The following is a 23,328-nucleotide window of genomic DNA, read 5'->3' as shown; positions in this document are numbered from 1 at the left end:
TGACCCCCTAGGTTTGATGTGGGGGCCATAAAAGGGCCCCGCGGAGCAAAAAAAAAAAAAAAAATTTTTTTGATTTTCGCGGGGTGAGCGCCCGGTACGCGCACCGGTACGCGCACCGGTAAGCGTACCGGGGAGTGTACCATGGGGAAAAAGAATGACAGTTTTAAAAGTAGCTGTTTAAAAAAAAAATGTTTTGTGGTTTTTTTTATACATACACATACATATATATAAATGCATATGCATATATATATATATGCATATATGTGTATATGTGTGCGTGTAGAGAGAGGTAGAGAGGTAGAGGTGTAGAGGTAGAGAGGTAGAGAGGTAGCGGTAGAGAGGTAGAGATTAGTAGAGAGAGAAGAAGAGAGAGGTAGAGAGGTAGAGAGTAGAGAGTGAGTAATAGAGAGTAGAGAGTGAGTAGTAGAGAGTAGTAGAGAGCAGTAGAGAGAGTAGCAGAGAGTGAGTAGTAGAGAGTAGTAGAGTGAATAGTAGAGTGAGTAGTAGAGAGTAGTAAAAGTAATTTACAATCGTTCGGAATATCGGTGTTTGGGCAGATATGATCCAGGGACCCCCAGTATGCAAGGGGAATTAGTCCCCCCTCTACAAACGCGCCAGTGGCCTGCATTGCAGAGAGGTGTAACAAGGGTGCGGCCTCATTACACTTCTCTGCAATGCAGCTCCCTCGCGCATACTGGAGGCTCCTGGTGGACCAGTTGACCCCAGGGACCCCCAGTATGCAAGGGGAATTAGTTCCCCCTCTGCAAACGCGGCAGTGGGCTGCGTTGCAGAGAGGTGTAACAAGGGGCATAGTCTCATTACACCTCTGCAATGCAGCCCCTGGCGCATACTGGAGGTTCCAGGTGGGCTAATTGGCCCCCAGGGGACCCCAGTATGCAAGGGGAATTAGTTCCCCCTCTTCAAACATGCACGGGGGCTGCGTTGCAGAGAGGTGTAAAAAGGGTTGTGGCTTTATTACACCTCTCTGCAATGCAGTCCCCTGGCGCATACTGGAGATTCCTGGTGGGCTTTCAGGTCTTATATAGTTAGGAATTAGCATTAAAAAAACCTTTGAAATTCACTGAAAAAACCATAGGTTTCACACCAGTTATAGTTAGGAATTAGCATTTAAAAAACCTTTGAAATTCACTGAAAAACCATAGGTTTCACACCAGTTATAGTTAGGAATTAGCATTTAAAAAACCTTTGAAATTCACTGAAAAAACCATAGATTTCACACCATTTATAGTTAGCTGGAAATTTTACTGACATAAAACCATTGAAATTCCCACGTTATAGTTAGTTGGACTCACTATAACTTGCGCGCCTGTAATGCACTGCTGATGACGTCACATATTACATCACTCATGACATGGTCAGTGACATCACTCATGACATCACTGATGACACCATCCTTGTGACAGGGTGACAGACCTAATTTCAGTGTAATGTAACGCTTGAAACACATATTCAAAAATAGAAACAAACATTTTCAAAAAAATGGAGATACCCAAACCAGTAACAACAACCAATTCAGTAATTCCACCATCTATATACACATCCACTCATTCACCAACAGTTCTATATAGTCACTCATATATATACTCACTCATCATATGTAGTGATACACCTATACATCCTGTTACACATCAGCAGTCATCCAAAAGTTACTCACACACATACTCACACATGCAAATAAACTATTGAACATCCATTTATTTGCATATACATTTATACACACACTACCACCTTACTTCTAAGGAAACTTACCCATACTTACTCTCTTAAACAATCACTTATAGAAACACATACTTATTTAAACAGGAACTTCTACAATCTCTCACTATATATACTATACTCACTTATATACATCAATACTCACATATACTAGATTAAAACATATGTCGTTACTAATGAAGACACTAGTGAGACAGTCATTCACTCACTAACACACACATATACACACTCATCCACCCATACAGTCCTGCACATATGCTGTCTTCAAAACACATACAAACAGTGAGTCAGTCACCAACCCCTGCAGCCACTTATACACAAAGAGAAACACTGATACAAACATTTAAATATTTAAACAATACTCGCTAATATATGTATTCACTAAGATACACGTAATAAGCCAGTTACCCAACCAATTTTTTTTTTAAAAAAACATCCATTTACACACTTATTTAAACATTTATTCTTCCATCGACCTTTACAAATACATATATAAAACAAATTTATTTTTCAGAAAGACACACATTCACTGGATGGTGTCATCAGTGATGTCATGAGTGATGTCACTGACCATGTCATGAGTGATGTAATATGTGACGTCATCAGCAGTGCATTACAGGCGCGCAAGTTATAGTGAGTCCAACTAACTATAACGTGGGAATTTCAATGGTTTTATGTCAGTAAAATTTCCAGCTAACTATAAATGGTGTGAAATCTATGGTTTTTTCAGTGAATTTCAAAGGTTTTTTAAATGCTAATTCCTAACTATAACTGGTGTGAAACCTATGGTTTTTCAGTGAATTTCAAAGGTTTTTTAAATGCTAATTCCTAACTATAACTGGTGTGAAACCTATGGTTTTTTCAGTGAATATATATATATATATCTCTCTGTTTGGCTACTAACTTTGGTGCCAGTGCCGAATCTTCACATACATTTCCCCAAAAAACGGTTTGGTGTAATCCGTGAAGCGGGGGATGAGAAAAAGGGGGGCTCCAAATTTCATTTTCCCATGTTAATATCCATAGGAAATTTTGAGAAGTGATACTGAAAAAATGGCTGATCGAATTTGCACTAAATTTGGCAGAACGTTAGAACTGTAATCAGGAAAAGTGATTTGTGTTATTTGGTGTAAATCCGCTCAGCCATTTATGAGAAGTTTGTATTTAAAGAGGTGCTTGTGGTAGTCATGAAGGGGTTGAAAAAGAGGTACATCTGGACCGTTAGTCCTGTGGAAGTCCAGGGGTAGTCGCCCTGTCCCCTAAATCAAAAAAAATTATAATCTGATTGCCCAATTGAGCTTCTCTTACCCTCGGTTGATTCAGTTGCGGGGCGGTTACCTGTCCCCCAGAAATGAGTGATCTAATTGCCTGTCCACTACCTCAAGGAAAATGTTGCCGCACCCATTACAGGCATCTTGGGTACTCAGTCCCCGTGTCCTGAGTTTAGTTTCAAAATAAAGCATAAGTGTAAACTGCCTGTACCGCAGTACTACATGCGTCCCAGAGCAGCCCTCCCTTGAGATACTGTGGTACACCTGTGTCACCCTGTGATGCCTTCTTATGAAGTGCCTCTGTACTCGCACAAGAGTCGTACTGCTGGACTGTGGAATGTTCACTGGGTACCAAGGAGATGACGGTTGGTCACTATTCCACAGTGCAGCAAAACATATTAAAAATAAATCAATTACAAAAATGTGGGGTAGGGGTCCGTGAGAGGTTGTACATGTGGGTGGGGTGGGGGGGGTTGTTGGTTGCCCATGGTGGGATTAAGGCAGGGCCTGGCCTGTGCCAAACCTTCAAACCACATTGCCAAAGGTAGGGTTGGTCATAGGGCCTGGCTGCAGGTGCTCACTGAAATTATTATTATTTTTTTAATTTTTTTTATTTATGCGATTTTATATAGCGCGAACTTTACCCGAAGGTGTCAGAGAGCTTTACATAGGACCCAGTTTCAAACATAAGGACTGACGGTACAAAAAGAATTTGCAAATTTTTGACTTACATAAGAACCAGTTGAAAACATACGGATTTAGGATTACATGCGTTATAAAAAGGTACAAACAGAAAAAAATTGCAAATGTACAAGAGATAAAGTCACACAAGGAGGAGATACAGATGGATATACTCTAGGCATATACTAGTGAAATCTCTATCTACTTAGGGAGGGGATACACATGGATATACTCTAAGAGTCACATAGGAATGGTAGAGAGCAGAGCGGACTCCTGCATAAACTAGCGATTAGAGTTATCTCTATATACATAGGGGAGGGGTAAGACTGGATATACTCTAAGAGTCACATAGGAATGGAAGAGAGCACAACGGTCTACTGCATATACTAATTATTAGAGTTATCTCTATATACATAGGGAGGGGATACACCTGGATATACTCTAAGAGTCACATAGCAATGGAAGAGAGCACAACAGTCTACTGTATATACTAGTGATTAGAGTTATCTCTATATACATAGGGAGGGGATACACATGGATATACTCTAAAAGTCACATCTACTGCATATACTAGTGATTAGAGTTATCTCTATATACATAGGGAGGGGATACACCTGGATATACTCTAAGAGTCACATAGCAATGGAAGAGAGCACAACAGTCTACTGTATATACTAGTGATTAGAGTTATCTCTATATACATAGGGAGGGGATACACATGGATATACTCTAAAAGTCACATCTACTGCATATACTAGTGATTAGAGTTATCTCTATATACATAGGGAGGGGATAAGACTGGATATACAGTCACATCACCAAGGGAGGGGCAGAGAAGGGCAGGAAAGTGAGACAAACCAGAGAGGGAAGCAGATAGTAACAAGTAGGCATCAGGAGAGACAATAGAGAGGTCACTAGGACAGAGCGGGGAGGTCAGAGATCGCTAAAAAGGCGGAGGAGAAAGGTAGAAGAAGAAGTGAGTCATAAAAAGAAAATGGCGGGGAACACAGAGGTCCAGGTCTGAAAGTCCAGGAAGAGTGCTGCCATAGCCAGCAAGTCCGGGGGGAGAAAGGCAGTCCGCAGCAACGGTTGGGTGTTTACCATCGTGTGTTAATTATGTCCTTGCTGCAGAGAGAGAAAATCCCTTTAGGTTTGTCCCTGGAAGTGCGTGGTCCGCTGCTCACCTCTGTCCCGATGGTGCGGTACACCCCCAGATATTCAGGATCGGCTCCATCGGTCTTTTTCAACACTGGACGCCATTTTGGAGTCAGGCGATTGTTGCCGATCGGGGGCTATGTCGTGCTTCAGTGCGGTGTTGGGGGCAGCAATCGACTCTCCAGCTCCCAGATCGCCGCCGATGGATGGGTGGCGTCACGACCATGCTCGGTGTGATCGCGGGTCTGTGGAGCCTCCTCGTGTGCCCTCCAGAACTCGCATCAGGGAATGGCACTGTCGGAGTGCCGCCACTCCTCCGCTGCGGCCGCAAACAAGTGCCCCCGTGCTGCTCCTGGTGCATAGCTCGAGGCACTGGTCCGGACTCCCAGAGCCCCGGCGGGCGCCATCGTGCCACCGGGAGCATGCAGTCCAACTCTACCCGGTCTGTTGTTGGGAGCGCACCCAGGCATGACTTCGCAGCATCTCCCAGCGCTGCATGCGCTCCGACACCCGGACGATGACAGTACAGGTCGGGGCGACGCTGGGAAGCGGGCAGCATGAGAGCCCGATCGCGGAGCCTCAGCAGGACACGTCTGCCTGCTGAGGCTCCTCCCTTAACTTCTTAAAAGACAAAGTTTAAAGTGATGATATAGTTAGGGATGATAATAATATGATAATAATATCTTACTAAACTAAAATACACTGAAATTCACCTGTTATCGTTTACTGAGCCAAATGTTACTTACGCCAATGGCATCTACTGGTTATCACCTCGCATATTACATCACTCATGACTTAACAATAGAAATCAGTGATGACATCTCAAATTACATTTTTGATGAGATCACTGATGACATGACTGATAACACAATCTTCCTGTTGCCACTGGGTAGTTATAGTGAGGATTGTGTTTCCACAGGAAATGCCTTTGCTAATAACTTTGGTGCCATTAGAACAATCTCAGTCAAACATTCCAAAAAAGTGCTACTTTTTGACTGGTTTGCACATCGAGTTTCATGGTAAACCGTCAAGCTGAGGCCAAGAAAAAAGAGAGGTCCCAAAACGCAAAATTTGCATTAATTTTCCACAGAATCGTATCAGAAGTGTTTTTACAAAAACTGCTGAACTAAATAACACCAAATTTGTCAGGAAGCTAGATCTTGGTCCGGAACGCGTGCTTGTTGTGATTGTATGTAAACCCATTAAGTAGTTTTTGAGAAATTAAGGTACAAAAATAGTTGTTTAGATGGACTGTTTGGTACGTTGGTCTCTTGCAAGAGTCCCTTGATCCTCAGTTGTGAAAAATAGAGCCTTCTAATTGGGCTTTTCTACCCTTGGACCAACTTGCTCCCATGGAAGCAAGGCCTCTATGTGAGCAAGGCTATCATTTGCTGGCAGCAACAAGAAGAAAAAGTTTGCTGGCAGCCACTACAGGACTCAGGACTTAGTCTCACGTCCTGCAATCTTAAAAACCAAATCATATAAGGAGGCGCGGTAAGTATACCCTGCTCCCATAGCCCTTGTGGTGGGTCCCACAGTATCTCCCTCAAAAGTAAAGGAAATTTGGAATTGTTTCATGATCCTCCTGGACTCCCATGGAATCGTGAAAATAAAAAAGTGAAAATGGCCACCCACCACTTTTTAATTATTATTTGGGGGGAGGGGCGTGAGTGAGCACATTCATGTTCTTGATTAGTTAAGGAAGATGGGCAGTCTATAAAGTTATCTCCAGAGTATGAAGGCTACAGGTAGTATAACCTTTAGCACCTTCAGGTCTTAAGTATTTTTAGTGTATAGTCTCTCTTTGGACACGTTTTGCATAGAGTAAACACTGTTCTTAGTAGATAGTTTTTAATACTTTATGGTGTATTCCACATCATAGTTTCACTGTCTGCAAACAGTGTGGTATAGAGTAAACTCTTTCCATAGAGTAAACATTGTTTACAGTACCCGCTTTTCTATCCCTTTCTCACTCTAGGTTCAGTGAGTGTGAAGAGTTTGATAGAGGTAAATGTCTATACTAGGACTTTAGTTATGACCCGAAGTTGAGTATCTGGGAGAACTTGGCTTCCTCTCAGTAGTTGTATGCCGATTGAACACCGTGTGAAGTAGAGGCCACAAATCTACTTGTGGTTGATTGTTAACATGAACTTGGTTATCCATGGTATAGGGTCAATGCTGCACATAACACAATGTTGCTTCACCTGAGGCATATGTATATGTGATGTTATTAATGATGATTTAAATTATTCTAATCTATTTTGTACTTATTTTCATATCTCTAAAGCTATACTCCTTTATTGAGGAATGAGTAAAAACATAGTGTGGATAATGTCATTGATGATTTCATAATGATGTCATTTGAGATGTCATCAGTGATGTCCTAAATAATATGTTTGAACACGACATGAGTGCTGTCATTTGTGAGGTCATAAGCAGTAGATGGCGGGGACGCAAGGTACAGCTAGTGCTGCTAACTATAACTGCTGAATTTCTTTTTTTTAGTTCATAACGTTAATATTGTCACTGAAAAATGCACGTAACTATAACGTTATTTTAATCTTTGGTTTTTGTCAGTGAATTTCTAGGTTTTATTATAAAGTAAATTAATTATTTTTGGAGTGTATATATGGTAGAAAAACTTAATATTATATTCTGTGTGCTGACATTATTTTGAAAAGGGAATATCTTTTGTACTGTAACATGAGAGAAATGTTTCTAAAAAAGACCTCTTCTCAGCAAGTTCATTAATATTCTAATACCATACTTTTCGTAGCCTTTGTATGTGTTTTTACATTAAAGTCATAGTTCTAATTCAGAAAGAGAGTGATCAGTTTTTGCAATATTGTATATTATTAGTGTGGATCGCCTAGATGCTCCTTTGAGACCTCTCTCTCACAAGACAGGTTTGCATAGTAGGGTGTCTGGATAGAATAGACTGGCCTCTCTTTTGAGACCCTCTCTCAGATGACGGGTGTGCATAGTAGGGTGTATGGGAACTACTGGCCTCTCCTTTGAGACCGCTCTCTCAGATGATGGGTGTGTGTAGTAGGGCAATGGGAGTGCTAGGTCTCTCCTTTGAGACCTCTCTCTCTCAGATGACAGGTGTGCGTATTTGGGTGTGTGGATTGTCTGCCCTCTCCTTTCAAAGCTCTTTCTCAGATGATGAGTGTGTGTAGTAGTGTTTGGGGAGGGACTGCCCTTTTCTGTCAGACCTCTCTCACATAACAGATGTGCTTAGTAGTGTGTGTGGAGGGACTGGCCTCTCCATTCAGACCTCTCTCTCAGATGATGGGTGTGCATCGTGGAGTCTGTGGAAGGATTTGCCTCTCCTTTCAGATTTCTCCCTCTCAAATGATGGGTGTGTGTAGTAGGGTGTTTGATTGAACTGGCCTCTCCTTTCAGGCTTCTCTCTCTCAGATGACAGGTGGGCATAGTAGGGTTTGTGGATGGAATGGGCTCTCCTTTCAGACCTCTCTTTCAGATGACTGGTGTGCATATTAGGATGTGTGGATAGACTGGTCCGTCCTTTCACACTCCTCTCAGATGATGAGTTTGCCAGTAGTGTGTGGGGAGGGATTGATCTCTCCTGTTAGACCTCTCACTCGGATGACAGCTGCTTTTAGTAGTGTGTGGGGAGGGACAGGCCTCTCCTTACAGACCTCTCTCTCAAATGATGAGTGTATATAGTTGTGTATGGGGAGGGACTGCCCTCTTCTGTCAGACCTCTCTCTCAGATGACCAATGTGCATAGTAGAGTGTGTGGAAGGACTGGCATCTATTTTCAGATCTCTCTCTCAAATGATCAGTGTGCATAGTAGGGTGTGTGGATGGACTGACCACTCCTTTCAGACCTCTCTCAGATGACAGTTGTGCATAGTAGGATGTGGCAAGAACCTTAACTCTACTCACAACTCTTCCCAAACCAATGGGCATAAATAGTAGACTCAGATAAACACCATCTCTAGTAAGACTCCTTTCTACAGTAGCAAGTGTTCATACTGAAGTGTATTCAAAGATCACCTACTCCTTCCTACTTTTCACAAGATCATAACTTTAAAGTATGAACCTTTTACTCAGTCATCACAGTACTCATCTCTTACACACTTCTCAAAAACAAGGACCCCAAAATGCATTCTGCGGAGCCACGAGCCAACAGCAATGCAGTGATTGGCTGTCACAACTTGAACCAGGGAGTGGTCACAGCCATCTTCATACTCAGACTTGGCCGAGTCCGAAGAAAAAATGCATACAAAACCATAAGGGGGGGTATGATTGAATGAATGAATGAATCTTTATTGTTCAATTAATCAAAATTATTACAATATTCTATCAATGAACAAAAGCTTGTTTTAAATCTCACACAGTTAGATAGGATGGAAAAGAAGTTTAAAATTATTAAAATAGTAAAAAGGACTATCACTGGAACTATTGCCCTATCTAGCAGTAAGGTGCTGTACATGGGACTTGAGGATAGGTTTTAATATAGTGATAGGGGGCAGGGTAGGAATATTCTGACTCCCTAGGCCTGGTGGTGGAGTCCCACAGGTACCCTGTCTAGGTCCAAAAAGATTTGTTTTAAATTTTGCCATGAATACACATAGGATCTGTGGCACAATAGAAAGACAAAAAAAGTGTGTATTCCGGCACTTGATCTTCTGTGACCCCCCGGAAGGGCCAGGCCCGGGTGGGGGTAGGGGGGGGGGATTTGTAGGTATGTGGGGAAGAGGGGCGGTTGTGGGCACCCCTCCGCAGGCAGAATTTGGTCCTGGGGACCCCATCCCTCGCGGCCCAGCCTTTAAAATATATTGAGAGGGGGTGCATGCCACCCTCTTGACTGATTTCAGCCCCAGAGACCACATATGCGGTGGTCCAGCCATAGCTCCAAAGGAGAGGGGCCACTCAGCCCCCCTCCCTGGGCCAATTTTGGCCTTGTGGACCCCACTACCTGGCCAAAATTGGAAAAGGGAGGAGTCCGCGTTACCCTCATCCCAGTGTGATTAATACCCCTCGGGATCCCAACCCCTAGGGCTGTTCCAGCTATCTCCTGAGGTGCTCAACCCCGGGATATAGTGGGTTCCCTGCCTGCACTAGCATGAGCAGGGAGCCCTGCATTTGCGCTTGCTTGGCTGGAGCAATTTTAAAGCTCTCACCAAGCAAGAGCAAACACGAAGTCCGCTCCCAGCTGGCTGATGTTTTGAAAATGCTCCTGCCAGCACGGAGTGGACTTTAGATCTGTGATCTGAATATTTCTCCTGCCCGCAGGGAGCAGCAATTTTATCTGCTACCTGCGGACGGGAGCAATGCTGGATCCCGCTGGATTCCGGGGACGTTGGGGCTCCCACCTTTGGTCCCGAACAAGGACATGGTGAGTGCCCTGGGTGGGCACCAGTGTTTATTGTTATGGAGAGTGATCCTGTTGCGTCCCCATGCAATGCGAGGAGCCTGCCCTTGTGCAACATAAGGTCAACACTTCCATGGTAAGTCCCTACACATGGCTGTCATATGTGTCAGTCCCTGCAATGATTATATTTTTTCCAGTGTACCAAAAATGGGGATTACCCAAAAGGTCTAGTGAAGTGGGGACAATTGGGGTGCACCTTGTGTATGGTGGTATATGTTCTGTGTAGTTACCATGCAGAGAAGTTTCCTCTTGCTAAAAGTTCATTGAGGCCATTCTCTGTGGTGTGCATACGCAGAATCATTTGCTCTTCCAATCTTAGTAATATTGGTTCTGAGTTATTTGCTTTCACGTGTCTGAGTTATGCCCATTTAATATCAGCTGCTGAATGGTTTAGTTTGATACAATGGTGGACCATTGGTGCACTCAAGACTTTGCAGCCAATTTGCAATATATGTTGGACAATATCTTTGTGTATCTCTTGGTTGGTTTTTCCTATATAGGCTAGCTCACAAGGGCAATTAACAAACTAAACAACATTCTTTGTGTTACAGTTTGTACATTCTGTATGTTTGATCTTGATTTCTCTGTATGTAAGCTCTTTGCTATCAATTGTACTCTCACAGCAGAAGCAATTGCCACACCTGTAGTGTCCTTTAACAGGCAATAGGTTCAGCTTGGTGCTCAAAGTAAGTGTCTTTTGTTTGTGGAAGCTGTCTCAGATATTCGTGTTTTTTTTCAGTGCAAACATGGAAGATTGCTTAAACTGTTTGAGACCTGTGACGATTTTCTAGTTCTTCCTGAAAAAATCCTTTACCATGTTAGTTATGCCAGAGAACGTTGTAACACACACCCTCAAGTCTGTTTTAGCTTTGTTTCCTGGTTCGAATAGGGTCTTGTTTGGGATATACCACAAGCACATCATTGCCCATTTAAGCAACTTTTTAGGGTAATTACGTTCTTAAAATTTAATAAATAAATTCCCTGCATTTGTGAAGTAATCTGCCCTTTTCGTGCAGTTCCTGCTTATCTTCAGTGTGAGAAGTTGGCCTGGTATATAATGCTCACTAATTCTGGTGATCACTTTGTACCATGCCAAGCAACCCTTATGATGATCGGTTGTAAGTCAACCTTATAGACCAGTTATCCTAGTGGTAACGTGGACAAAGCAGTCTTAGGCTAAACTCTGAAAGGCATGTGAAGCCAGCTGTATTACCATACACAACCCCCTTGAATACCAGATGAAAGGACACCACACAGATATATATTGAAAATATATATATATTTATTAACTACAAATATCCCCTGAACTCTTTATGAGCACAGAAGCACAAGCGTTAAACAAAACACAGTTTAAAATACACAAATGTTGCACAATATGGATGAGCCCTAGGGGCCACCTAAACCATATACTAAGAAAGTGGTATAAGAGATACCAATCTAAAAGGAAACAGGCCTAGGGCTTTGGGAATCCTTGGAGCTGTTCGGGACTAGCAGTGACTAAGTCGGGAAAGGCCCGCGGGACTCGGGTTCAGTGTTTAAAGTGCACGCACTCACCAATACAAAGTCTATGGTGCGTTAAAGTTACAAAGTTAGTTAGTTCGGAACCTTCCGAGTGACCTAGAAAGCTGAAACTTGAGACACAGGCCCTAGAGGTGTGTACCAGTGTAGGAACACCGGCGTTGCTGATTTACCTCACCCACAGGAAGCGGGTGCATAGGCTCGAAGTAGTGTCGGGTTTCGTCACGCTGGTCGATGGTGCTTGGAGCTGAAGATGCTGCAGGCGGCTCGATGTGAAGAGTTCCGGTGGATCCAAGGTTGGATCTGAAGATGTGAAGACCTGAAAGCAGAAGGGACAATGTTCAAAGTCACTAGCCAGTGACTACCGTGGAACCAGATTGGAACCAGGCGATGTCGGGTGCAAACAGGCGTTGAGGTGTAGCTTCTCTCTGCCGCCACGTGGACACCGGGGGTCGAGGACATCCAGGAGTCGGTCACAAGCTGTCCCACGCAGGCTTCTCGCTGTTGGCAGTGTCGGCAACTTGATCGAAGCAAACAGGCCTTGGCTAATGCAAGCCATGCAGGAGTTGAAAAAGGCTTCCTATTCGGACCAGCAAGGTCAGAGCGGGTGCTCCTTTTTACAGGAGCGAGGGCAAGTCTGGAGCAACCAGACCCGCAGTGTAGTTCTTCGGTTTCATTGCCAATATGGCCGCTGACCACGTGGCTAGTGGCCGGGATGGCGCGTCAAGTGGCACAATGCAAAAGGGCCCCGCGCAGATTGTGGAGATGCTGGGGGGCTGATCTTCAGTGCAAGGGCTGCTCGGTGGTGGGGGTTCCCGGTCCCCAAAGCACAACGTTGAGGATGCCTCTGATGCTGCGCAGTCAGCTCTTCGGGTGTCTTCCAAGATGTCCGGTCCCACGTCTCTTGGTGCCTCCACGGCTCCCTTCTTTGCAGGGTCTGTGGATCGGGCTTTGAGAAGTCTGGGAGTGTGGGTCTTGTCAGGCTTTGGGCTCGGCTCCGGCGGGAGGCGGCGGCAAAGCAGACGTCGATTCGCTGGTTGGTACCTGTATTCACAGGGTGGCCACTCCTAGGCCACAAGGGAGATTCTCTTCAGTCTTCTGTGCAGCAGAATGTCGAAGTCCAGTCTTCTTCTTTGTTTAAAGTTGATTTCAGGATGATCTGCTGTGCAATGGCACTGCTCCCACTCTTATTCCCAATCTGAGGGGTGGATCACCTACTAGGTCCCTCCTCTGGGTGGGACCAGGAAGGGGGGCGGTTACACCCCCTTTCCTTTGTCCAGCTCCTCGCCAGCCCTGGGTCTGGAAAGTCCCAGGACCGGTTTGGACTGGCTTATGCACGGGGACACCTTGTGTGCCCCGGGCATGTCTCAATCTATTCAGCCCTGTCCTACCCAATACACAAAACCCTGTCTGGGGTGGTGCTCGCACCTCCCAAGGCAGGAAACCCTTTGTCCAAGCCTCCCTCGCTGGAAGGACTCCCAGCAGCAGGAGGTCAGACTTGTATCTGTGGTGGCAGCATCCATTTTGTGATGCTGAGGCTCTGGTTAACTTTAACCGGGGTTAAGGCTATACACATGTCGTGTCCCTCTAGAAGGGTGGAATGCTATCCCCGTTGACAGAACTGTCGAGGGGATAGTATTCCAAATCGTATGACACCTTACTCGACATGTTTTGATAAATCCAAACCAAAGTTAGCATATAACCGCAGGATTATAATGCACTTGAGAGTATATGGTATGGCAATATCCCGGAACAGCTAAGGGAGTGGTTTCCGACAGCTGCAGACAGGCTCAGCTCATGCTAGAGCACCATCTCACATATTTCCAAGCACTCTATCTCCAGGATTGACAAGGCCTTCCATAGGAGTGGATGATAGGAACATATGTGTCCAGTTTAGGGTTAGATATAGGGATACTATATCTAAGTAAGAGGTGATTACATCAACTTACCCCAGCTGAGTGATCAGCCAGTTGTGTCAAATATGGAGGCCAGGCCAGGGGTGGCACAATACATGCTGCAGCCCCTGGTAGGCCTTGGAAACACCTATGCCCTGGGTACCTAGGGTACACTGTTACAGGGGCCAATAAGGTGAACCAGTTCCAATTCGTAATGCACCTAGGGTGCATTGGCTGTAATTTAGAGAGAGAACAGCAGGCTGTGGGTCTGATTAGCAGGTTCACAGCCACATTAAGTCATAAACCAGTGAAGCAAAAAGCAAAAATTTGGGGTGACCATAGGATAGCAGACCCTACTCTCCTACACTCAGGAACTGACTGAAGGGTAGATTATCACTAAGGTTCCTTTGATAGAAGCTAGAGTAGTGCAGGAAAGTGTTCCTGTCTATCTCATCTGTGTAGAGGATGATATACATTTGATTATTCTCATGCCTTAGAATTATATTAAGGAAATGTATCTCCCTTTTCTTAGTTGTTATGGAAAATTGAATGTCCGGGCCTGTTGTGTTTAACTAATTGGTGACGTCTTTGATCTTTTGATCTGGGGCCCTCCAAATCATCAACACATCATCAATATACCTTTTCTATATATGGATATATTCTCTGAAATTATTATTGTTATAGATCCATTTTCTTCATATAGTGCCATAAACATTATGGCCATTTCTGGTGTGAAGGGACATCCCAACGCAGTCCCTTTGATTTATAAATAGAATTGCTCGTTAAACTGAAAAAAAGTAGATTTGAGGCAAATCTTTGTGAATTTCAGTATATATTCTGTCAGTACTTCAAAGGAATGCTGTCTTTTATTCAAGAAATATTTAATGGCTTCCAATGCGCACTCTTGGGGGATATTGGGGTAGAGGGTCTTGATGTCAAGGGTTACAAAGGTATCAGTTATTTCATTGAAGTCCAGACCTTCCAGTGTGTTGATGGCAGGCATTGTGTCCCTTAGATAGCTTGGTATGTCTGCTATCAAAGGTTTGAAAAATGTATCCAAATACTTTGCTGGGGGTTCTAAAATGTACTTCACCCCTGAGATGATCGTCTCCCTGGAGGATTTTGTGGGTCTTTATGAATCTTGGGAAGGATGTAAATGAGGGATATCCAGAGATTGGAAATCCATCCTTCGCACCTTCCTTCATTTATGAGCTCAGCAATCTTTCCATTAATAATGGGGCTGGGATTCTCCTGGATCTTTTTGTAATGTTCTTCATTCTGCAATTTCCTTACGAGGTCTTGTTCATACCTATGCCTGTCCATGATGACTATTGCGGTGCCCTTATCTGCTGGCATTATTATTATCTCCTGATTGGATTTGAGTCCTAATAGGGCTTCATGTTCTTCTTTGGACAGATTGTGTCTGGTGTTTTCTTTTTCCTTTAATCACATCTATGTCTTTTAGAACAGTTTTCTCAAACACATGTAGTTCAATTGGCATGTTGGAAGTCAGTGGACAGAAACTTGAGGGTTCTTTTAGTCCGGTGTAATTCCTCTCTTGTGCAGTTGATCTGTGAAAAAGACTTTTAGATGCATTTTTTTCGGAAGAACTGGAGAGCTTCTGATCTAATCAGCATAACGTCTGGTCTTGTAGTGGGGACAAACGACAGTCCTCTGCTGAATAACCTCGCCTCATCTTGCTCCAGATCTCTCTTTGAAAGTTTGTAGATTGGGATTAGTTCTGATACCCCCATCTGTATGTTTGCCATCTGGTCATTATCTCTCCTGCTAGTTGGTTCTGGTTGAACCATCTCCTTCCTCTGCTCCTTCCCCGTGTCCATCCTCGGTCTCCTACTAAAAAAAGGAGAAGGGTCAAGGCTTGATTTGGGGCAGTGCTTGCTAATAGTTTTGAGTCACTCGAGCTGTCCGAGTATAGTAAAGTAGCAGAGTAGGAGATGGGTGGGCACCGGGGGCCACACCCTTTCTTGGCCGGGTCCCGGGAATGGGGTCTAGGGGCTGAAATTGGCCCCGGGAAGGGGGGTCGTGCAGCCCCTCTTCTCCTTTAATTATGGGCCAGTCCCCAGAGGATGGGGTACCAGGGTCAGAAATCTGCCTGGGAGGGGGGCTGCATGCCCCCTTTAATTATTAGCCGGTCGCCCGGGGAGGGGGTCCCTGGGGCCGAAATCAGCCAAGAGAGTGGGTTGCTTGACCCCCTACCCCTTTTCAGTTACGGCTGTGCCAAAGGGGATGGGGTCCCCGGAGGCAAAATTGTCCTCGAGGGGGGCGGCATGCCCCCTCCCATATTTTGATAAGGGTGCCTGGAGCCAAACACTGCATGGGGGAGGAGGCCATAGACCCCCTGCCTTACAAAAATGCCCTGAGCCACAGAGGATGGTGTCCCTTGGGCTAAAACCGGCCCAGGGAGGGGGATACATACCCACCTACCCCCAAAAATGTGCCAGACCGGGGAATGTGATCCACAGGGCTAAAAGGAACCCAAGGTTGAGGCCTGCAAGTTTGCTGCCCTTTGGGGAATTGTGCAATTGGATTAACCTATGCAATTAAATTTTACTTTACATTTAAAAAAAATTCAAAATCCCCTAAAAAAAATAAAGATTCCAAGGACATTAAAAGTAGGAAATAGAATTTAAAAAAGCTTAGAAGTTCAACAAAAAAGCAAAGGTTACAGGGACGTAATAGTTAGGTTCAGATTTTATACACAAAACCATGGAAATTCAGCGGCAAAGGAGACTAAGTGTTGCCAGGATGGGACATACTGACAGGATGGTAGGGAGCTGTGCCCTGCCCCACTTACACTTCAAAGGGCTTGCTCCAATACACACCAAGAACCCTAACACCAGCCTATTGTCACTCCAGACAGTCTGGAGCCTTGAGAGGAGAAGGGTAGAACTTTCCATATCCTGATGTGAGGGTAGAACATGGAGTCACCCCACACACAAAGGCTGGCACCAGGTATAAATATTGGACCTTCTGAGTCACTCATCAGAACACTCTTGGACCTTTGGACATTAAAGAAGGACTGTCCTGCCCCTGGAGGACTGCCCTGCTGCTTGGAGACTGCCTTGCTGTCTGAGAAGGAAGACTGGACCTGCTTACCTTCATCTGAGCTTACCTGAGTGACTCCAAGGGTTAGCTGGCTGACCTCCTGTTTGAGCTACAGTGACACAACAAGCCTCATAGACCTCCCAGCAAATGCCCAGTTGTCCTCCTGCCTCTGGACCTGCCTAGACCTTCAATTGGACCTGCCTGAGCCCTGCTGGCCTCTGCTGGAGTGAGTTCCTGATCCCCTAGAGGTACCTCACAAGACCTGGACCTTTGACTAGCATCAGTCTCAGCTCCTCCAAAGAAGAACGGTGAAACCTGAAGTTTGGTCCCTTCACAACTACGAATGGGTCTGTTAGCTCCAGGACTCTGCCACTATGGATGACTGCAAATGCGAAGCTCTGGTGAGGGCTGCTCTTCATGCTAAAGTGACCGCTAGAGACGACCGGCAATGCGAGATCTGAGTTTTGCGCTACAGCAATGACAGCCCATGGTGACCGCCAATGCAAAGCTCCAGCAACGACTGTCCTTGCGCCCGACAAGATCTTCACGCTACTGTAACAACCTCCTGCGACACCTGCTCTCCACGCTACAGTGACGACACCCGTGACAACCACCGATGATACTCTGCCTGCTCCTCTTAACTGTCTCCACCGTGAATGGAACTCTTTGAACTGGACTTTGAGATGGTAACTTATTCAGTAGGAGTAACCTGATCTCTGTATCTGACCCCCATTCCATCGTAGTCGGTCTCAACTTATGGTATCATTTTGTTATTAAAATGCACTCTATTTTCTAAATTGATTTGGAATTTTTCTTGTGTTGTTCCACTTTATTACTGTTTGCGTGCTATTTAATTACGTCACACAGTGGCTCTAAGTTAAGCCTGACTGCTTTGTGCCAAGGTACCAAGGGTAAAGCACAGGTTTATTTAGTGACTTTTGTGTTCCACCCTATTCTCACAGATTACATTACTGAACCACATTGCAGGAGAAAATAACTGCAGTAATCCATCCTCACAAGGCCAAGTGTTTGCTTTAATTTAACCTCCTTTTCTATGCTTATGGTTAAATAGGTTTGTTGAAGGCAAAATGCTATCACCATTATTGAGAGAAGGGAAGGAAATCATGACCCACTCAAACTTGACCTCTCATAAATCATGACCCCTTGCCACACTGATCAATTGTAATATGTACCATATTACACTCTATCCATCTCCATATATACAATGCATACACAAGCACACGCTTAAAGCACTGCTAAGGTGGTTATGGTTACTAAACAAAGCAAACAAAGAAGCTGGACATGTATGGTTAACTTCGCATATCTTAACTGATATCCATGCCGTGGAAACCATAACATGAACCACAAATGCAATGCACATGACCTCACCTATCATGTTTCAGAGATGGCTTGATTGTTCCTGAGGCGTGAGCCTGCTTGAATGCTCATGATACTGCTTCGTTATTTGCTTCATTTTGCACAGATATAGATTGCTGCTATTTGGATGAATTTTAGATCGTCTTTTTAAATATTTGTAATATTTTTTGGGGTGGTCGCTTTAGGCTTCACATTTGAGGAATACTAGCGGGGAAATCGAGGTGCTCGTTTTCATGTGGTTAAAACACCTGAAGGGAGGGAAAGGCGATTAGGCACTCACCCGGACGGCCGCCACCTTGAGTGGGCCAAGGTGAGCGCTCTAGCCTTTTCCCGCCCCAGCACTTAAAAATCGGGCTGGCGCGATCGCGCTGCCTTGATTGCTCCTGAGGCGTGAACCGGAAGCCTGCTTGAATGCCCATGATACTGCTTCGTTATTTGCTTCATGTTGCACAGATATAGATTGCTGCTATTTGGATGAATTTTAGATCGACTTTTTTAATATTTTTAATATTTTGTTGGGTGGTGGCTTTAGGCTTCACATTTGAGGAATACTAGCGGGGAAATCGAGGTGCTCGTTTTCATGTGGTTAAAACACCTGAAGGGAGTGAAAGGCGATTAGGCACTCACCCGGACGGCCGCCATCTTGAGTGGGCCAAGGTGAGCGCTCTAGCCTTTTTCCCGCCCCAGCACTTAAAAATCAGGCTGGCGCAACCGCGCAGCGGATGCGTGCGCGCCGCTGGCGCGCCAAAGGCAAGCCCGTCTGCGCCCAACCGGGCCTAGAGGCCACAACCCCTGGCAATTTACTGAGAGATATCCTCACCTACAGTGCTCTGACACTACGGAGCCTGGCAGGCACCATGGACCTAAAATGCTTGCACTCAATAGACACTGCAACCGGATCGACCGGCTGCTCCCAATGCCACTTCACGTTCCAAATAGTAAAGGTAGCCGCCCAGTCCCCTGGCCCTTCCCTAAAATGTTATCTATTGAATTGCCGCTCGATGGCCAAACACACAACTGAACTTCAAATGTTTAGAAGACCTCAGCCCGGACGCATTATTTCTTACTGAAACTTGGCTCCAGGCCGAGTCAGACCCAGTTGTCACGCAAACTCTTCCCCCAGGTTACCTAATCCTAAGAGCGGATCGCAAAACTGGCAGAGGGGGAGGGTTAGTGATAATCTATAAGGACCAGTTCCAATGCTGATCCTCCACAGAAGACCTCCCGGACTGTGAAAATATGAATTTTTCATTAAAATTCTCACCGACTAACACGGTCTCTGGCCTGCTGCTCTATCGCCCCCCAGGACCTCTGGGCCAATTTATGAATGCACTCCTTACTATGGCTGCCAATTTAGCACTTTCCCCATCCAACTACACGATCCTAGGTGATCTCAATATTCACTTCGATGACCCCACTGATAACATGGCCAACAAACTTGTATCCAATTTATCAGCCCTACAAATCACCCTGCAAGGTTCCGCTCCTACTCACTTAAAAAGGCATCTTCTGGACGCCGTGTTTAGTAATTCACAGCTTCTCCAGAGTGACACTGCTGTCCCCATCCCTTGGACCGACCACGTACTAACCCCAATCACCTGGACAATCCCAGTCAGCACTTCCTCTTCGAACAACTCAAAGACACACAACAGGAAATGGTTGAACCTCTTCGCTAGTCAGTGGTCCAACCTTCTAGAGAATACCCTACCACCCTCTAGCCCAGATCCAGAGAGAGCCAATATCAACTTCAACCTCTGGATTCAAAATTCTTTAGACACGCTAGCCCCCTTAAGATCTACCCATAAAAGTTCGAACCGGAGGCCTGCACCATGGTTTTCTATCAAATTAAAAGAGCTCAAACAAAACTGTAGGAAGTTAGAAAGGAGTTGGAGATTGAATACCACAGAAGAAAGCAAATCAAGCTACCGAGAGGCAATAAGGAAATATAAGGAAGAAATAAAAATCGCACAAGCCTCCTTCTATGAAGAAAAGATTTGCGCTGCGGTAAACTCCCCCAAAGAGATTTTCCGTATAGCCAAATCCCTGATTACCATACCCCAAAAAATCCCCAATCAGGAAGATGCACTCCCTAGGTGCAACAGTCTCGCAGAGTTCTTTGACCCAAAAATAGAACTCATTGCCCGCTCCTTTCCTCCATCCCAGGACGCATTTGGAGAGGCCGACTCTAGGAGCCCTCCCCCTCTCACCACTGTTCCCTTGCAGAGTTCCCCTTATTAGATGAGTACTCATTTAAAGCAATCATGCCCAAAGTGACCTCGGGTTCTCCACTCGACCCCGCCCCTCCTCGTTTCCTTCCTCTAGTCGCCACTTTCATAAGCCCTGTCATCCTGGCCACTATAAATGCCTCCATCTCTGATAGCACAGTCCATCTCGCTTGGAAACGCGCCCAGGTAAAGGCCCTGCTGAAAAAACCTAGCCTGGATCCCACTAACCTGTCAAACTACCGACCCATATCCCTCCTCCCCTGGCTAAGTAAGATAACAGAGAAACACATAAACTCCATCCTAGTGCAATACCTAGAACTCAACAACTTACTCCACATATCTCAAACAGGTTTCCGGCCACGACTAGGGACAGAAACGGCCCTCCTGGCCACAACTGAAGAAGCCCAAAGACTTGTGGACCAGGGTGGCTCAGCAGCTATCATCCTGTTGGACCTCAGTGCCGCCTTCGCCACTGTGGACCACAGGACCCGGCTGAGCCGGCTGGAAAGTCTAGGAGTGACTAACTCAGCTCTCTCCTGGCTTCAATCGTTCCTTAAAGACCGGGGGGCATATTATCAAGCCTGTGCGCTAAAATTATCGCCGCTTTATCGGCCGAAAACGGCCGATAAAGCGGCGATAATGGGCTTGATAATATGCTCTGTGGAATTCCAATCGAAGCCCATGTTAGATGTCTTCACATCTAACATGTGCTTCGATTGGAATTCCATAGAGCATATTATCAAGCCCATTATCGCCACTTTATCGGCCGTTTTCGGCCGATAAAGCGGCGATAATTTTAGCGCACAGGCTTGATAATATGCCCCCGGGTCTTTCAGGTGTTCGAAGGTAATGCCTTCTCTGACTGCTGGCCGCTTGGTTGTGGGGTACCCCAGGGCTCCTCCTTGAGCCCCACACTCTTTAATACGTACATGGCACCACTAGCAGAAGTAGTTTTACTTTTCGGAATACAAATAATTACCTACACTGACGACACCCAAGTGGTGGTATCCCTGAACCATCCAGAGGGCTCATCATGCTCCCTCGGCAGCTGCCTAGAGGCTGTAGCCGACTGGATGAAACTCGCCCGTCTAAAACTAAACAGCGATAAGACAGAGCTTATGTTTTTAGGAAAACCTCCATCACCCCTATCATCACAGCTATGGCCGACTTGTCTGAACTCAATGCCCATTCCTAAACAGCAGATTAAGAGCTTAGGCATATGGCTTGACAGATCCCTTGGTTTCGGCCACCAGGCCACTATGCTAGCAGCTACCTGCTATGGCCTGCTTAGGATGCTCAGGAAAGTTCTGCCCCTGCTTCCTTTCAATGGCAGAAGGATCATGGTACAGGCCCTAATTTTGTCACGCATGACTAAATGGACAGGTTCTGGTTTGCCCTGCTAGTAATCATTATTTTGGGGGTTTTTTTTGCAACCAAAATGTTAAATTATCGGAATTTTTTTTATATTTCTTTTTTGTCACAAAATACACTATTATCTTATGACCAGAAGAAACCATAACCTACTATTCGGAAATGATGAGGATTTTATGATGATATATTTCCAACCCGTTTGGACACTGGGCCTACCCCATGGCCAGGTCCGACACTTAATCCCCGTGAGCGCAATCCTGCATTGGACAGGTTTGCCTCCACCCAGAGGGGGTTGGTCTCAGAAGCAATCTGTGGCCAGGGTGTTCACTCAGCCTCCCATGCACCCAGCTCTGATAGTTCACTGCCTTCAGCCGGGCCATAGGTCCAACCTTCCATTCACCCAACTCTTGCTGTAATTGGCCATGGGCAGCAAGGGTTAGCTCAGGGCCTGGCCTACTGTTAGACCCTACTCTCAGCCTCCTGCATACCAAACCCCAGTCGTGCATGGCCTTTAGCCATGTGCAACCTGGACTGGGTACACGACCTAGCCTTTGGCAGCCCCTCTGCCCTACCTGTCCAACCTCCCTGTGCACAGCAGGGGCTAGCTGCAGACTGGACACCCATCCCCCACTCTTTGGCATAATGGATATGCGTGCATTCAGCTGTTCCTATGGCACTAAGGGCCATATGTATGAACACATTTCCCCATAGAAAGAGTATGGGAAAAAACCTTTGATACATCTGGCCCTAAATCTTTAGAGATGTTGATGTTTCCAGAGACAGTGCTGGAATATGGTACTTGCATTAAGGGCACATCAAGCTTTGTTTCTTACTGACCGGTCTCTTTTCTATTTCTTTTCCCAGTGCTCGTACATTCCGCCCTGCGAGAGAGAGAACCAGAAAAACTCCAAAAACGTTAAGATCTGGCAGGAATACTGGAATGTGGAAATTGGCCTGCGACCTTTCACCTGCTACTTGAACCAGCATCGGAGGTACATCCCTGGGTGGGAATCAGCACTTGCGTTGTTTTCGGAGCTTCAATCGTGGCTGCAGAGAGAGTATGCCCAATAAATGCCCTCACAGACCTCAGCTCAGACAGTACTGCTCCGGACGCCTGTTGATCTCTGCTGTGTTACTGAGCCCAAAGCTGCCTCAAACATCTTTTACCCCATTGTGAGTGGGAGGGTGTGTGTGTGTGGGGGGGGGGAGAATGGGGGGGGGGAGGGGTTGGGGTTGGGGGTGGAGGGGAGTGGAGGAGAAGGCACAACACGACAGACACAGCGTGTCGCAGACGGACACTCTCCAGAGCCCTTCTGGAGCGTGTTAAAACAGAGGTGTACCTTGAGGCTTTTCCAGCCCATTTACTTGCGCCATCTTGCTTCATTATCAGACCTTTTATATGGGTCATTGTTTATATAAAATGTCATATAAACGCATGGTGTAATATTTCCTGTAGACTCGCGCACAGTGGGTTTAGTAAACTGCCCCTCTGCGCCAACAGTGTTGATTGTGCTGCAGATAGGCGTTTCCATGCAACCGCCCATGGGTTTTGACACTAGTCCCTGTCTGCTGACCTCGGTAGACAGGCTTTACACAAGCACTTCCACCTCTCGGATGCAGGTGTAACT

At 45.6% G+C, this 23,328-nt stretch overlaps 1 protein-coding gene across 1 annotated transcript in view; it reads left to right on the top strand.

Annotated features, from left to right (window-relative positions):
• The window catches only part of KCNMB4 (potassium calcium-activated channel subfamily M regulatory beta subunit 4), a 160,926-nt gene that overhangs the window by 116,863 nt on the left and 20,735 nt on the right, over nucleotides 1–23,328 (top strand). The window contains exon 2 of the mRNA XM_086939259.1: nucleotides 22,565–22,692. Within this exon, the coding sequence (XP_086795385.1) occupies nucleotides 22,565–22,692 (128 nt within the window). The remainder of the gene's footprint in view (nucleotides 1–22,564; nucleotides 22,693–23,328) is intronic.

This window comes from Lissotriton vulgaris, chromosome 1_1, assembly GCF_964263255.1.
Source record: "Lissotriton vulgaris chromosome 1_1, aLisVul1.2, whole genome shotgun sequence".
Classification (NCBI taxonomy): Eukaryota; Metazoa; Chordata; class Amphibia; order Caudata; family Salamandridae; genus Lissotriton; species Lissotriton vulgaris.
The sequence above is the reverse complement of the archived record's forward strand: the minus strand, read 5'-3'. Positions and strand labels throughout refer to the sequence as shown.